At 48.9% G+C, this 17,164-nt stretch overlaps 1 protein-coding gene across 25 annotated transcripts in view; it reads left to right on the top strand.

Annotated features, from left to right (window-relative positions):
• Fnbp1 (formin binding protein 1) overlaps positions 1–17,164 on the top strand; it is a 112,222-nt gene that overhangs the window by 37,275 nt on the left and 57,783 nt on the right. For all 25 annotated transcript variants that reach the window (XM_060389886.1, XM_021652934.2, XM_060389897.1 and 22 more), the window contains exons 3-4: positions 4,790–4,846; positions 5,676–5,823. In XM_060389886.1, the coding sequence (XP_060245869.1) occupies positions 4,790–4,846; positions 5,676–5,823 (205 nt within the window). The remainder of the gene's footprint in view (positions 1–4,789; positions 4,847–5,675; positions 5,824–17,164) is intronic.

Here is a 17,164-nt window from a genome sequence, read left to right as displayed (position 1 = left end):
CTCAATACCAGTCAGCTTGTGTGTGTGTCAAGTGTGTGTGAGTGAGTGTGATGTGTATGTGAAATGAGTGTGAACTGTGAATAGGGGTGTGGAGTTTGTGTGTGTGTGTGTGTGTGTGTGTGTGTGTATGTGTGTGTGGAATGTGTGTCTGTGTGTGTGCATACCTGCATGCTGAAGCATAAATGGAGTTGGTTCTTTCCACCTTTCTGCATGCTCCAGGGTTCAAACTCAGGTCCCCAGGCCTATGCAGCAAGCACCATTACCCACTGAACCATCTTGCTGGCCCAGTCCACCCCAGCTTCAGCTTTTTTAGCTGGCTTCTTGAACACCAACATGAAATTCTTCAGGAAATCATAGTTCCTTGGAACCCGCTGTCTGAAAGGCACAAGGGTCTTGCACAATGCTCCCTCTCCCGGCAGGAAGCTCACACGCTTTCCAATCCTTTAAGGTTATCAGAGGGATTCGTTTGAAGCAAAAGCTAGTATCGAATCGCTGAGAGAAGGCTGGGGACGAGGCTTGCCTACTCGCGTGGAGCTCTGGCTTCCATCCCCAGCACCGTGTAACCTGGGTGTGGCGGTGGAGGCGGGAGGATCAGGAGTTCAAAGTTACCCTCGGCTGATTTAGGATGCCACGGGGCCGTGGTTTTTGCCTGAGTAAGCACCTCAGCATTAGCACTGGAACACTCTTTGCATGACGCATTTTGCTTTCATTGAGTAGCTGGAATACAGAAACCAAGAAAGTATGTTTCCTCCTGGCCGGGTCCAGATCGGTTTCTTGAACCCTGTCTAGGTCTCGGCAGCAAATGGCTGCCTCACACTGGCTCGTCCTGATACATTGCCAGCCACATGAAAGTGAGTTACATTGCCTGGCTGAGCACCGGAGGCAGGGCCAGGTGGATCTCTGTGGGTTTGAGGCTACTGGAAGGACTGATGTCCAGAGAGGGAAAGGGAAGAGGGAGAGAGAATAGATGGGCTACACCACAACTTAGTCAGGCTTACTTTATTTTGTGCCTTTTGTTTCCTTATGGTGCCTCCGTCCCCTGTTGCCTTGTGCTGTGGAGGCCTGTCTACAACTCTGGTGGACATGGAAGTGGTCCTTTGTCCTCCTTGGAGGCATCCTTTTCTCCTGGAGACCAAGTGACAGTCTCTTGGGTCCCTCTGGCCTCGCTGAGTTTATCTTTGCCCTTAGCATTGCTGTGCCCAGCATCCAGCTCTGTTTGTTTCTGCTCTTAGCCTGTGCTCTCTCCTTGACCACAGCTGTATCTGGCCTTAGCACCCATGGATGTAGCAATCACTCCCAGATGTGTGTCTCCAGCTGTCCCTCTCTCCCAGACTCCAGAAGTAGCTTACCTAAACTCTCACAAGCATTTCTAAACGACGCCTGTCTGTATCCTGCAGCTGCAACTCCTGACGCCGTTTCCACCTCTTCACCTCTCCTGTGAGTGCATGGCCCCTCCTGCCTTAGGACAGAGGCCCCAGAGCTCTGCACACCAAACCGTCAGGACACACGTTCCGCTCAACTCTCCATGCCAACCCAGGGCCCAGCCACTTCTGGTTGGCTGTATGCCGCCTCTGGGTCCAGGTCAGCGTGGTCTCCTGCCTGGATTGTTGCCAGTCGAGTGGGATTGCCATCCCACCGTCTGCTGGCTCTCTCTGAAGCAGCCACATTAGTTCCTCAGCAATCCCCCATTTCCTTCTGATTAAATTTCCAAAGTTCTCCCTGCAAATGCCTGAAAACTTTCCATGCCTAGGCTCTTCCCAGGTCATGCCTTTGTCCTTCAAACATGGTTGCCATATGGCCTTGGTGAGAAAGTTTGGGGCCAGTCAGAACATTCTCCTCACGGGCAACTTTGCGTTTTCTGAGCAAATCTGTGCAGTGTGGCCAGGCACCCAAGCTCTGCCTAGGTCCTTGGCATGCTTTTCTGTTATGTTCCTGTTTTGGCCCTGTGGTTATCTTGCTCCTTTCTTGTCAAATTTGATAAAGCCTGGTGTGTTTATCATTTGCCACTGCTGTGTTTCTTTAGCCCAAAGTTCATTTCCTGAGTCTGGTATTGCTCTTCTTGTTCCGCTCCACTTTTTTTTTTTGTGTGTGTGTGTGTGTGTGTTAAGTTTTTTTGTTTTAAGTTTTTCTCTACTGTAGAATGCGCCACAGGGATTTGAGTTGCTTGTTTTTGTGTGTATGTGTTTTCTCCAGGCTGGGTTTTCCTCCTTCTCTCTGTCCTCCCTCTTCCCCACTCCCTTCTGACTGCACCTGACAAATCTTTTCACCCTGGATGTGCTTGACTTGGGTGGTTTGATGAATTGGCTGAGCTCATCTCTCGGTCCCCAGTGCTGTGGGGTGATCCTGTGCCTGCTTCACTTCACAACATTAGGACTTGGGGCGCATTGTTCTCTGGGATCAACTGTCTAATGTGAGCAGTGAGAACTTCTGCCTTTCTAAAGTTGATGGGTTAACTCCTCTCATCATTGTGACCACATGCCTGCATTTTAAGGAAGGAAGGATTTGTTTCGCCCACAGTTTTAGGGGCCCACAGTCCATCATGGTGGCAGGAGTTTTACGATTACCTGTTACAGGGTTGGAGGGGATGAGGTTGAAAGTCTTCTAGCTGCTTCCCGGCATACCCATCGCACGAGTGACGTTTAGAGCCAATGGCCCTGGTGTGACTGTCCCTTGTGATACTCCCATCTTTTTGTTCAGAGTCTCTCTGAGGCTGAAGAGTTGAGAGCACTGCCTGGAGGCTGCCTCTGACCTGGGGGTTCTGACCTGTTGTCTCTTCTGAAACTCTTGGCTGTGGGCTCAGGTGTTCAGAAGAACGGGCCTTGCTCCTATGGACTCCTTAGGTTTCTGAGAATTTCCACACGCGTGCAGCTTGAGACGTGCGGTGTGGAGGAGGAGTAGCCCACACTTGCCCATGTCCTTGGAGTCTACAGATGGAAGGGACAGCATGGACATTGTCAGGGCAGGTCCCCCGTCCCTGAGCGTCCCTCTCTGTTCAGCTTGCTTCTGTTGAACCGACTCAGGGCACTGCCCTTACTTCCCTTCATGTGGCCATTTTGGTGGAATCAGGGTTCATTCTAAATTGCCTTCTTTGAACTGACTCCAGAGTCCAGGAAGCCCTTGAACTCGGGATCCACCGGCCTTGGCCCCAGCCTCATAAGTAGCCAGGATTACAGGCCTGTGCCTCCAGCCAGGCTCCTGGCCACCTTCTATTTGGTGCCTTTTGTTTGTTGGGAACGCACCCTTCACCTTCTGCCACCCTGATCCAGATCTCCTGTGGTAACTGTTCAGGAAAATAAAAGAACAGACCCAAACATTCCTGGGCTCCGCCCTGGGCGTTCTGGTTCAGAGCACCTGGAAAGGGGCCCAAGTATCTGATTTAAAAGTACCCCTGTGGCTCATGGGGTTGGCCAGCTCTGAGCCAGCAGCCTCAGAAACTCAGATTTTCCTCTTCCCTGCTAGTTAGTCTACCCCAAATGCTGGTTGCATATAGAGAACATACTGGGTTCCTCCTCAGGTCCGTAAATGGAAAGGTGGTGTTTTGAGAGCTTCCCTGCATGCTTGTTTCTTTTTCTTTTTGTTTTTGTTTAATGCTTAATACAAAACCAGAAAGCTTGTCCCCAGGGCAAGAGGTTGGGAAGGGTTTGTGGAGAAAGAACCAGGACTAGAAGCTAAAAAGAAAATGTGGATGGGTTTCCTTATCTATCCATCTATCTATCTATCTATCTATCTATCTATCTATCTATCTATCCATCCATCCATCTCTCTATCTTTCCTTCCTTTCTCCTTCCTTCCTTCCTTCCTTCCTTCCTTCCTTCCTTCCTTCCTTCCTTCCTCCCTCCCTCCTTTCCCTCCCTCCTCCCTCCCTTCCTGTCTATCTGCCTACCTGTCTATCTATTAATCTATCTAGCCAGGTTTCTTTGTGTTTTTTTCTGGCTGTCCTGGAACTCCTTCTGTAGACCAGGCTGGACTCAAACTTGCAGAGACCCACCTAAAGGTTTACTTCACCACCACCTGGCAATTTTTTTTTTAAACCACAGTCTGAGAATTTTTATGTGAGCTGTGAACTTAGAAGTGGTGTTTTCAATTTGTAAGTTATGATTAACAAAAAAGAATGGTTACTATTTAAAACTGTACACTAAAAATACCTGGAAGGTAGCCCCAGGGCCCTTCAGTGCTCCCTGCTCCCATACTGGGAAGAATCTGTTGCTGAACTCAGCCCCCTCACTCCGCGTCGTCCCCTCTGGCTCTGGAGTCACCTTGGTTGACTACATTACTGACCAAATGTCTTTTGGGATGACGTGAGTCTCCTTTTTTGTCTTTTTTCCCTTTAGTGCACACCCTTACAGAAAATGTTGCTTTTTAAATATGTGTTTATTAGGTCAGTCTGCTACATTCATACCACCTTTCTGTACGCGAGTACTCTGTGTGTTTAGGTGTGTGTACACCCTGTCACTTGTTGGAGTGATACTTTTTAAACACTTTATTTGTTACTGTATAGGATGTGTAGTTAGGGAGTGAACGCTATAGTGCAGAGGTCAGAGGACAACTTTCGTGGAATCGGTTCTTTTCTTCCACCATGTGGGTCTTGGCGAATCAAACTCAGGTCGTCAGGCTTGGCAGCCAGCCGCCTTCACCCTCTGGACCATCGTGCTGGCCCCACAAACGGGCTTTAGTTGTGCGACTTTATGGGTTTAAAAAAAAAAAAACAAAACCAAACTAGTAAAGTCTTTTATCGCTGGTTTTTCTGTTTATTTCCAAATAAGGTGACGTGTCTTCATTTTCATCTTAGGAACCTTTCGAAGAAATACCAGCCCAAGAAGAACTCGAAGGAAGAAGAAGAATACAAGTATGTCCGTTGCTGGTGGAGGTGTGGTGAGATGGGTGTGGGTGGTGCCTGTGAAGGGACGGGAGAGAACTGCGTCTTCTCGTGTTGGTCCTTTCCCACCTTCCCCTCTGTGTCCGTTTGGAACTTGGGGAAGATGAGGAGAACGCTTCCTTAACCTTGACCCTGAGCCCGGGGGCCCACTCCAGACTGTGTCCTCTAAACCAAGTAGGGAAGGTTTTAGGAGGTCCTGCAAGCACCCCTCCCAACGCTGGGACCCCTCAGTACAGTTCCTCATGTTGTGGTGACCACAACCATAAAGTTCATTTCTTTTTGCTTCAGAACTGTACGTTTTGCTACTGTTATGAGTTGTTAGGCAAATATCTGATTTGTGACCCCTGTAAAAGAATCATTCAGCCCCCCCCCCAGGGGTCTTGACCCACAGATTGAGAAGCACTGGCGCAGAGCCTGGGCTCCCTTCTGTAGCATCAAAAGCCCTACCTCACCTGTTCATCCATCCAAGAACCGTGTCTGTGTCAGTCAGCAGTGACGGTCATTGTGCGTGGTGGGAGCTTTGTCTTTGATGTAGGTCCAGAGGCCTGGAGTACTTAGTGGAAAAGGGTGCGTGAGTTTGGACTGTGGACTGATGAACAGTGCCAGAGAGTGTATTTCACAGAGCACCTGTGTCCACGTTTGGGCTGTAATTAATTCTGAGCTGTTGTGTAATGAACCAGCAAGATCCTCTGGGAGGCGGATGCAGAGCGGACTGGTTTTAATTAGTATTTCCTCGAGTAAAGCATGTGAGGATGGAGGGGGGCTTGTCTGAGAAGGAGCCGCTGTGCTCTGTCCCCAGGTACACCGCATGTAAAGCGTTTCTTTCCACCCTGAATGAGATGAATGACTACGCGGGGCAGCACGAGGTCATCTCCGAGAACATGACATCACAGATCACGGTGGACCTGATGCGCTACGTGCAGGAGCTGAAGCAGGAGCGGAAATCGGTAATGTGTATTGGGATGTCTTCCCCCAAAACTTGGACCAAAGGCAGGGGTGTTCTCCCATTTGAGAACTACAGGGGTGTGGGGCAGAGGCAGAAACTTCTCTTCACATTCAATGGCCCACTATGCTACGCAGTGATTTCTAGGCCTTCAAGGCTGCACAGTGAGACCCTGACCTAACAAACAAAAACAAAAAGGAGCCCAGGCATGGCACTGCACCCCTTAAACACTTGAGCAGTAGAGGAAGCAGGTGGATCTCTGAATTCAAGGCCAGCCTGCTTTACAAAATGCGTTCCAGACCAGCCAGGTAACATAATGAGACCATGTTTCAAACACCAGCAGGCTGGAGAGAGCGTGCATTGGTCGAGAGAACTAGCTGCTCTTGTAGAGGATTCAGGTTTGATTCCCAGCACCCACATGGTGACTCATGACCATCTGTAACTCCAAACTCCAAGGTATCCAAGGCCCTCTTCTGACTTCCTTGGGTATAAAGCACAAATGTGGTACAAATACATACATGCAGGCAAAATACTCCTACACATAACAATAAATATAAAACAAACAAAACTAGAACCAGCCATGAATGGTATACGTTGAAGGTAGAGGCTAGCGGAAATTCAAGAGCAACATTGTATGTGTCTGTCTATCTGTGTGTTTGCATGAGTTCACTTAATCACCTGTCATGATGTGCGCTTAGAGCTCAGAAGACAACATATAAGAGTTGATTTCTTTACCTGCTGAGCCATCTCACTTGTGCCTGCAGCCGGTGTCTTGTCGGTGAGACTCAAAGGGCTTATTTATTAGGTCTCCTAGCACATGGAATTAGCTGGGCCAAGTGTCCACATCTCCAAGGTTGGAGCCATAAGCTTGACAACATTCTCTGCTAGACCAGCCATTAAGGAAGGTGTTTTATTTATTTGTTTGGTTTTTATTATTTTGTTGTTGCTGTTTTTCAAGATAAGAGTTTCTCTGGATAGCCCTGGCTGTCCTGGAACTTGCTCATGTACCAGGCTGGCCTCGAACTCAGTTACCCACCTGCAAGTGCTGGGATTAAAAGCGTGCACCACCATGCCTGGCAAGGTATTTTATTTTGTGAAACAGCTAGGAAACGGTTAGACAGAACCCTGGGGCTCAGAACAAAACATTACCATCTAGTATAAAGATAAAATAAATACATGGACTCTGGAAACAGCCTTGGCCAGCTGCCCTGCTTTTGAACTTGCCTTGACCTTTGTGAAGGTTTCTTTCCTCTTCCTGTTTAGGGCTCTGCCTGTGTGCTGGCCACTGACACCTCTCTACCCACAGGATTTAGCATCTTAGCCAGCTTCCCAAACAGAAACTGCTTTCACCTTTTCAGCAAGTACCGGTTCTGTTCTAGGAGTGAGGGAAAGGATGGGTAGGGCCTGAGGGCTGTGCCCTTCCCCATCCTTCTCCTCCTGCTGTGTGGTCCATGGCTAGGTTCATTGGCCTCTGGCCTCAGGGCCTTATGTACTGGTTTTTCTCCCTCAGAAAGCCTTTTTCCAGGTTCTTCAGGAATGTTTCCTTCCCAGAGAGAACTTTCTCATCTGCCTCACTTAAAATTACAGAGTTCTTCCGGCCCCTCCCCCTTTACCTTCCCTTGCTTTGCAATATTTTTTTGTTTTGTTTTGTTGAGACAGAATCTTTCTATATAACCCTGGCTGTTGTGGAACTCACTCTGTAGACCAGGCTGGCTTCAAACTCACAGAGATCTTCCTGCCTCTAGAGAGTGCTAGGATTAAAGGTGTGTGCCACCATGTCCGACAGCTTTGCAGTGTTTTTTTTTTTTTTAAGAGAGAGACAGATAGACAAAGTGGGAGTCAGTCTGTTTGTACGAGTACCTCATGTGTGCAGATGTCCTCTGAGGCAGAAGAAGGCATCCGATCCCCTAGACCTGGAGCTAACAGCTGTTGTGAGCCACCCAGCATGGGTGCTGGGACTAGTCTGTCCTCTTCGAGAGCAGCCAGCACTCCTAACCTCCGAGCTATCTCTCTAATACCTTGCATCATTCTTGTTGGGTAGCGCTTTACAGGGTCTAGATTTGCGGGGGAAGTTGGGGAAGCACTCGGGACAGAACCAGGGCTGTGTGCATGCCAATCACACACTTGCTCACTAACCCCTGCCCTGGCAGCTGCTGGCTTGCTGGTCTTTCTCCCACCTCACATTTAAAAAAAAAAAGTCTGCTCCTCCAGGACTAGGACGTCCTTGCCTACCTCATATGGTCCAGCATTGCAGAAGGCAGGCCCACAGAAGATGCAGAGAAAGGGTGGCGATAGCTGGGAAATAACAGATGTGCCCCAGGGCTGGGAGTGTAGTGCAATGGAGAGCGTTTTTCTAGAGTAAGGGAGCAGGGGTGTGGCTCAGTGTTGTAGACTTGCCTCTTATATACAGAGCACTGGGTTCCAGGCCCCGCGCGCGCGCGCGCGCGCGCGCACACACACACACATACACACACACACACAGTGTTAATGTCTACTTAGTTCTAAGTTTATAGATAAGGACCTTTATATGCCTTTGCTATCTTGTAAATGGATTATCTTATTTACTCATTGTTAATTATCTTTTTATAATCTGTTATATTATCTCTTAAATCATGTGCCTTAATATTTTTTTAAAATTTATTTATTTTAACCCTGGTGGTAGAGGTGCATGCCTTTAATCCCAGCACAGAGGAGGCAGAGGCAGATGGACTTCTGAGTTTGAGGCCAGCCTAGTCTACAGAATGAATTCCAAAACAGCCAGGGCTACACATAGAAACCCCGTCTTGAAAACAAAAAAAATTTTTTTAATATGTATGTGTGTTTTGCATACTTGTGTGCCTGGTGCCCAAAGAGGTTAGTTAGAAGAGCAAGACCAGCCTGGTCTATAGAGCGAGTTGTAGGATAGCCAAGGATACACAGAGAAACCCTGTCCCAGAAAAACAAAACAGAAACGGAAGGAAGGAAGGAAGGAAGGAAGGAAGGAAGGAAGGAAGGAAGGAAGGAAGGAAGGAAGGAAGATGAGGGTATTGGGTCCCCTGGAACAGACAGAAGTCATAGGCTAAGCCTCCATGTGGGTTCTGTGATCTGAGCTGGCTTCTCTGTAACCAGCACTCTTAACCACTGAACTATCCTTTTGCTTTTAAGGAGTGTCACCAGTCAGGGCCTGGGAGTCAGCTGTCCTGTCAGGACCATCTGCGATCTGCAAACACCACTCTGTTTGTTGAAGCATTCTGTAATTAAACTAGACTGACAGTTAAGAACATTGTGAAATCTTTAGAAATACTGGAAAGAATGTCTGTCAACAAATACATATTTGTGGTATGTTCATAGGCGGCTTTGCGAAGCCATCTCTTCTTTCCTATAACTTGGTTACCATTATTTTGAAGGACTGTATAGCTCAGTGCGGTAACACAGGTCCTTAATCCCAGCATTAAGGCTGAGGCAGGAGGACTACAAATTAGAGAATGGAACTGGCCAGCTAGCAAGACACTGCTCAAAAAATAAAAATGTGTGTGTGTGTGTGTGTGTGTGTGTGCGCGCGTGTGTGCATGTGTGTGCGTGTGCATGCGCGTTCTGTAGATAAGGCCTTAGCCCTCAAGCCTGATGACCTGAGTTTGAGCCTGGAGATTCACATTGTATAAGGAGAATACTGAGTCCTGCAAGTTGTCCTCTGACCTCCACACACAAATGTGTCCATACATACAAAGATATAAGATACATTTTAAAAATAAGATAAGAAGTTAGTAGTGGTGGTACATGTCTGTAATCCCAGAACTCAGGGAGGCAGAGGCAGGCGGATCACTATGAGTTCAAGACCAGCCTGGTCTACAAAGTGAGTCCAGGACTGCCAAGGCTATACAGAGAAATGCTGTCTTGAAAAAAGGAAGGGAGGAAGGGAGGAAGGGAGGAAGGGAGGAAGGAAGGAAGGAAGGAAGGAAGGAAGGAAGGAAGGAAGGAAGGAAGGAAAGAAGGAAGGAAGGAAAGAATTAAAAAAGGCGATGTGATGGAGCATACTTGGGAGGTAGAGGCAAGGAAATCATAGACCTAAGATCTTCCTCAGCTATACAGTGAGTTTTTGGCCAGTGTGGGCTGCAAGAGATCCTGGCCCAAAAACAGCCTGAGTGGTGGCACACACCTTTAGTTCCAGCACTTGGGAGCCAGAGGCAAGTGAATCTCTGAGTTTGAGGCCAGTCTGATCTACGTAGCAAGTTCTAAGACATCCAGGGCTACTTAACTGAGATCTCGTTTCAAAACAAAAAATCACAGACACAACAAAAAGCTTGGAGGCCTGTGTCCTGTGGGTGTGTCGATACACTGATGGTCTGGAAGATTGGTTAGCCTGCATTCACGTCCTGGAGAACAGTGGCTAATCCTGCCCGGTTGGAGGTCTGTGACGTCAGCATGGGAGCTGGAAGCACGGGGAGGTGGTATGGGTCTGTTGGGTCTGCGGGGTCCTGCTGGAGGTGTTACCCAGGCAGCCTGGACCTCAGTGCTAAGCGAGGCTGCATGCGTGCCTTTATTTCATGCGTGCCTTTATTTCATGCGTGGTTTTCTAGCTTGCCCACACAGCCACCAGCACATCTGCCGACCCCTGCCTGTACACCTTCCACTCCAGGCATTTCTGCCCAACGGTATCATTTCCCAGTTTCTGCTGAGGTCAGAACAAGACCCCAAGACACTTGGGTCTGTCTTAGAGGCAGGACAGTGCTGATCTGTGGAGTCTGTTTTCTCCTCCCGTTCTTACGTAGGTTATGGGGTTTGAACTCAGGTCTGTAAAGCGAGCACCTTTTAGCCATCTCACTGTTCTGTCCTACTTTGTATGCTCAGTTCTCTCTGGAAAATGCATTGTTTTCATAATCGGATTTTTAGTGGATGTTCCAGTCATTCATTCACAAATGAATTTACAGCTACGTAAACACTACGAGCTGCAAGTCAGCCCCATTTGTTTATTGTTTAAGTGCTTTTTATTGTTTTGTTGATCTGTAGTCTTACTGGTTTTGACTGGTTTAGATTAAACAATTCCACAATCAGCTCTTTTTAGCTCTTTGTTTTGAGACAGGGTTTTGCTTTGTTCGAGGCTATCCTGGAATCCACCATGTAGCTGAAGCTGGTTTTGAAGAACTCAGGCCTCCACAGGGGCGGCAAGCTTGCCCCACTGGGCCTGGGCTAGCTCTTTCCTTTGTGTGGGAGGTGAGATTAGCTTCCCATCCCTACCCAGGTCCTAGAAGTCAGATGAGCAGGGGTGCTTTCCCATCCTGGGTTATGGTCTTCAGTCAGGCTCTTATCTCCCGCCAGATTGACAGTCGCCAGCAGTGTCACAAATCAGTTTCCAGCATCACTGAGACCTGGACTGGCTTATCTGAGGTCCAGGGTGTTGAGTAGGTGACAGATAGCGCCACTGAAGACTTTTGTATGGTGAAAGGACTCAATGGAGTTTTAGAGGCTGGCCCGGCCCCGCATTTGTGTCCGTCTGAGGTCCAGCACAGCAGAACCCACTGATCGTATAGGAGGAATGTGTAGAGCTGTGTGGCTCCCACTGAGGAGCCCAGGTGGTCTTGCCAGCCGAGGCCTGAGCAGCAGGCCCAGTTCTCTCTGCAGCTGGAAACAGCTGGAAACTTTGCTTCACTAATCGGCGGGCACCCAGCATCGCCTTTCATCAGTAACTGTCTAGGAAGCTGTAGAGGAAACAATCGTCGATGCCCTTAGCGGCTCTGGAAGGTTTCACAGGCCTCCGCAGATGCCTGCCGACTGGTCGGTTTGTTTTGAGACAGGGTCTTTTAGTTTATAGTCCAGGCTGGCCCTGGAGTCACTATATAGCTAACGATGCTCCTATTCCTCCTGCCTGAAACTCCCGAGAGCCGGCATGGTAAACTCGCCCCATTTATAGGAGCTGGGGATGGAACCCAGGCCCACCAAGCTGTATCCGTGGCGTGGACCGAAGAAATTTAAGCTTCTTTGTTCATGGGGCAACAGGCTTCCTTCCTCGACAGGGTGTTTGTTTTCTTCTTGATTTTATGTGCTTGAAGTACAACCAAGACTTTCTTTTCTCTCTCTCCTTCCCTTCATCTTTTTCTCTCCCTCCCTCCCTTTCCTCTCCCTCTCTGACAATACTGGGGATTGAACCTAGGACCTCAGGCATGCTAGAGCTAGAGCTAGAGCCCTCACCCTCCATCTCTTATCTATCCAGTCCTTGCGGGTCAATAAATGTTCTGAGCTTTGATTTTTTTTCTTCACTCATCATCCCTGTCTGCCCAGGACCCCGCATGCCATCATCTGTCACATAGAGGAGGGCACTGTGTCTTCTCGCTCAAGCTCTCTGCTTCCATGCTGGCCCTGGAGTCAATGAACCCACTGCTTAGTTCACCGTCTTAGTCACTGCCAGGACTGTCCCCAATCCCACTTGTTCCTCATCCGATTCTTCCTGTACTCAGCACTTGCCTGTCTTTTCCATAATGCCAATCCAAGAGTGCCACTATCCTTCTCATGGTTCTGGCAGTCATGAGAAGCATCCAAGGCCAAGGCCCAATCATCTTTTTTTTCTTTCACTCAATCTCAGATATGGCACCTCAGAGTACGGACAAGCTGCTCATCCTTCAAAGATGCTGTGGAGGAGGGTCCTTTGTGGTTCAGCCTTGATTCCTTAGCGTCTGCTCCAGGGGCATCCCAGACTGCCCTTCTCCGATGTCCTCTCACCGCGTTCCCTCACGCTGTCCTGGATGTAATGGGTTTCACTGGCATTCTTGTATCTTGCTGCATGCCTCATACCTGGATCGTCGCCACGTGCACTTGGGCCTGCACATATCCCCTGATGGGTGGTGGAATTAGACAAGACCTTTTTAGCCGTGGTGGGGCCACTGGAGGCTTCTTTTCACCTGGCACTTCCTTCAACGCATCACGGAGGTCCCTTGCTTTGATTTGGAAGCAACAGCTTTGTACTCTCGGAAGAGATAGGCTGAAGTCCTTAGAGTCTGTGAGGGTGTGTGAGTTGGTCCTTGTGTCTCTGGTCACCTAGATTCTACGAGGTTAGAGCTTTAAGGAATGTGAACACAGGATGACTTGGCCCAGGAGATTAAACACATCGTGCGGGTGCTGGGTGTGGAGGTTTCTGGGTGGCACATCTCTCCAGAAAACAAGGGAGAACCAAGGACAAAAGGGCAACTAGAGAGTCAAGGCCAGGAAACCCAGCCTCATCCGCTGGCCCAGGCCAACCTGCACCCTGTTTGCTCCCTAGGCCATGCCTTGTCAGTCAGTGCTGCGGGAGGGAAGGCAGAGGGTGTGAAGGTAGCCTTCAAGAGACCTGAAACGCCCTTTCAGAAAGGACTTTTAACAGGGATTCCTGAGCATAGTGCCTGGGAAACAAAAGCAGAACGCGTGGCCGTCACCGTCTTGTGTTTTCCTTGTAGGGTTTAGGAGTACAGAACACCAGGTGGGCGGGTGATCGCCTTCCACACGGTGTCATCACACTTGATCAGCCCGTAGCACGCAGATTTATACTCAGATCCCCAAGGGAGGCAGGGTGGTGAGCCAGGGCTGTCTGTGCACGCTCGCCCTGCCAGCTAGGGAGGCTGAGGCACGCTGGGGGAAGGGAGGAGGGAGGCAGAAAGGCCAGCCAGACTACATGGCCGAGCCCTGTCTGAGGACCCTGAGTCAGGGTTGGGGTGACCCAGGCAGCATTCGCCACCCATGCCTGCTGAGGGCCCCTTCTGCCTTTGCCCTTTTAAAGTCTCTGTGTCCTCTTGTTTCCATCTGTGGAGACTGAGCTGTGTTTAAAATTCCAGACGTGTGAGACCGCTGCCAACGCAGCGTGTTTTCTTTCAGTTTTCCTGTTTTGTGTTTGAAGTGGCTGTTTCCACAACAGCGTTCCGTTCGGCTCTCTTAACTGACCCTGGGCGGCTAGAGGCGGCCACACTGCCTCACCTGCAGGACAGCGAAGTCGCCGCAGACGCTGTCATCTCTATTTCCCTTGAAGCTGATTTTTGCTTTCCCTTGGGTTCCAGTCGCCTTTTTGTTTGTTTTCTGCGGGGTTTTGTTGTCTTTGACACTGTCTTTGTGTGAACGTCCTGATTGGCCTGGTACTCACTATGTAAGTAGCCAAGGGCGGCCTCAAAAAGCAGTCTCCTGCCTCAGCTCCTGTCCTGCCTACCCCAGTGCTGTGGTAATTAAAAATGGCTATCGGGCTATATAATGTTTATTTTAAGCCTTAAGATTATCACGGTGGTATTATTTAACGCGCTACCACAAATAATGACATAGACACCTGATAGATTTTAAAATTTCCTTATTTACCTTGGGCCGGGCAGATATTTCACTTTCACTGTCTAAATAACCTCACCATCCACCACCCAGCCCCCATCAATGCCATCCACCTTGATCCTCCTCATCGGGGCTATCTTCCATCCATAATCTTACAAATACTTGCTTTTATTCTTCCTCTGGGCCTTTTCACACCATTGCTGGAGTCCTTCCTCTTGGCCCATGTGATTTTTTTCTCCATACTCACCCATCATTGCGTCCTCTTTCCTCCTCTCTTCCCTTCCCATCCGTCTGTTTCCCAAGATTCTCTCTAGAACCCAAAGTCTGGAAACCTTAGCCACGCCTACCCCATTCTGCCCTGCCCAGGTATAGGCTGTTTAATCAACCAATCGAGTATAATGACTTAGGCAGGTTCACACAGGATAGGTTTAACCGGATCTTGAGGGACAGCATCAGACCACCCTCCAACACTCCACCTCACCCCACTCCCAAGGGTCAGGATTTCAGACTCATGCTACAAAGTCCAGCTTTTTTCTTTTTTCTTTTTTTCCTTTTAATAGCATCTTGCTATGTAGCCCTAGCTATCCATCTCTCTATATAGACCAGGCTGGCCTTGAGGCCACCTGCCTCTGTCTCTGCCTCCCAAATGCTGGGATTAAAGGGTGTGCTACCCTGCCAAATTCAGGTTTTTCTTTTTCTCCTTCCTTTTCTCCCTCTTTCTCTCTTTCTCTCTCTCTCTCTCTCTCTCTCTCTCTCTCTCTCTTCTTTCTCTCTTTCTTCCTATTTTTTAATCTCCTATGAACATGTGGTGGCCAGAAGTCAATTTTGGGTGTCTTTCCTATTGCTCACCACCTTATTTTTTCTGAGACAGGGTCCCTCACTGAATTTGGAGCTGGACAGTTGGCTAGGCTGGCTGGCCAGTGAGCCCAGGGCTTCTGTCCCTGCCTGTCTGGTGCTGGCATTACCGATGCCCGCTGCCGCGCTCAGCTTTCTAAGCGGTGCTGGGCATCTAAACGCAGGTCCTCACGCTGGCACAGCAAACACCTTATCTACTGAGCAGCAGGATTCCTCGAAGGGTGTTTCTTCTATAGAGACTCAAGTAGAACTCCAAACCGAACTGAGGGTGCAGTAGTGCACGCCTCTAATCCCAGCCCTCAGGAGACATCAGCGGTGGGTCTCCATGAGTTAGGGTCCGCCTGGCCTCCAGAGTAAGTTCCAGGATATTCAGGGCTTCAGAGAAAAAAACCCTGAAATGAAAACAAATACTTTTAGCTGACTACTTCAGATACCATTTGGCTTTTCTCTCTCTCTTTCTCTTTCTTTCTTTCTTTCTTTCTTTCTTTCTTTCTTTCTTTCTTTCTTTCTTTCTTCTTTCCTTTTCTTCTCCCCTTTTCTGTCTATTATTGTGTTTTTAAAAGAGACCCAAAGCATCTTATTACAGGGAGAGTAACTAGCATTCCTCTAGGTCCCCAGAGATGGCATTTCCTGTCCCTTTTCTGACAGGAGGGAAGAGCAGTGACTTCATCCCAGGCTCCCAAAGCAGCCCTTATGTCTTTGTCCTGGGAACAATCCCTCTTTATTCAGAGCGGTGAGGGCACGATTTTCTGACACACTTCCTCACTGTCCTGAGGAGAAGCGCCCTGCCATTGTTTGTTCGTAAACAACAAATGCATTTGGCAAATCTGCTTATTTGTTTAAGTTTTCTAACTGTTCAAACCACTGTTTTCCCTCCAAGGAGCCAGCTGGAGCTGGTGACCTCTGCCAAGGTCAGTCATGTGCAGAGCCATGAGGAGGGCGCGGGTCTCCTTGGGCGTGGAGGGCCACCCTGCAGAAGAAAGACTGGAAGGAATATCACCGGGCACCGCAGTCTGGGTGCCTGGTTAATTATGGGGGAGGGGGAGAAGGGGCAAGGGTTGAGGTGCCTTCTTGGTACACAGCCACCAGCTACCAGCCATGTAAGGTACAAAGCAAATGTGTGTGCTTCTCGCACACTCACATAAAAGACAGCCAGAGAACATCCTCTCTGGGTTTTTAGCTAGAATTACCCAAAATGTGAATTCTTTTAAAATACTTCATATTAATTTTATTCTATGTGCATTGGTGTGAGGGTGTCAGACCGAGTTACAGACAGCTGTGAGCTGCCATGTGGGTGCTGGAAATTGAACCCTGGTCCTGTGGGAGAGCAGCCAGTGCTGAGCCAGCTCTCCAGCCCATGAGCTGTTTTTTGGTTTTTCTTTTAAAGACATTTCTCTTTTAAGACAGAGTCTCACTATGTAGCCCAGGCTGGCGTGAAATGCACAGAGATCCATCTGCTTCTGCCTCCCTAGCCCTAGGATTAAATTAAAGCCACCACAGCTGGCTATTTTTATTACTTTTAACTTGTGTGTGCCAGTGCGCATGGGGCCCGGAAGAAGGTGTTGGACCCTCTGTGGAGCTGGGGTTCAGGGAGTTGTGAGCCTCCTGCCATGAGTGCTAGGCACTGGACTGAGCCATCTCTGCAGTCTCAGCTTTTCACTTTTCATATCTGTATGTTCATTTTATTCTTCTTTGGGTGTGTATGTGTTGGGGTGCTGCTGTGAGTTGAGCCCAATTAAGCAAGCACTTTACCACTAAACGTAATCTCCAGCCCTCTTTTTACTTTTTATCTTGAGACAGGTTGTACTAAGTTGCCTGGGTAGGCCTTGACCTCCATCATCTTCCTGCCTCAGCCTAGGGAGTTAGGGGTTACGTTCCTATACCACCTCTTGGCTCCATCTTTGAATCTTGAAGTCACCGGGACCTTTTAGCAAAACATGAGAAGCCGGGGGCAGCCATCCTCTCTAGGGAGAAGGCCCCAGGTGGGGAACTTTGGGAGCCCAAGGTGCCTCTTCGACAGGGCTGGGTTTGAAATGGACTTTTATTTTCTTCCTGACTGCCTCTCTCTTCCCCTGAGGATGCCCTTCCCCCTTCCTTCTGGCTTCCACTCCTTCCTTTTTACAGAGCTGTGCATACTTCCTGTCTGTCCTCCCCAGCAGGGCTTTCTACACCCTGCAATCAGCAAGCTGCCTGGTTCTTCCTCTGCCTTGCCCCTGGCGTCTTCACTCTAAGCCTTA

Source organism: Meriones unguiculatus, chromosome 8, assembly GCF_030254825.1.
Source record: "Meriones unguiculatus strain TT.TT164.6M chromosome 8, Bangor_MerUng_6.1, whole genome shotgun sequence".
NCBI lineage: Eukaryota > Metazoa > Chordata > Mammalia > Rodentia > Muridae > Meriones > Meriones unguiculatus.
The sequence above is the reverse complement of the archived record's forward strand: the minus strand, read 5'-3'. Positions and strand labels throughout refer to the sequence as shown.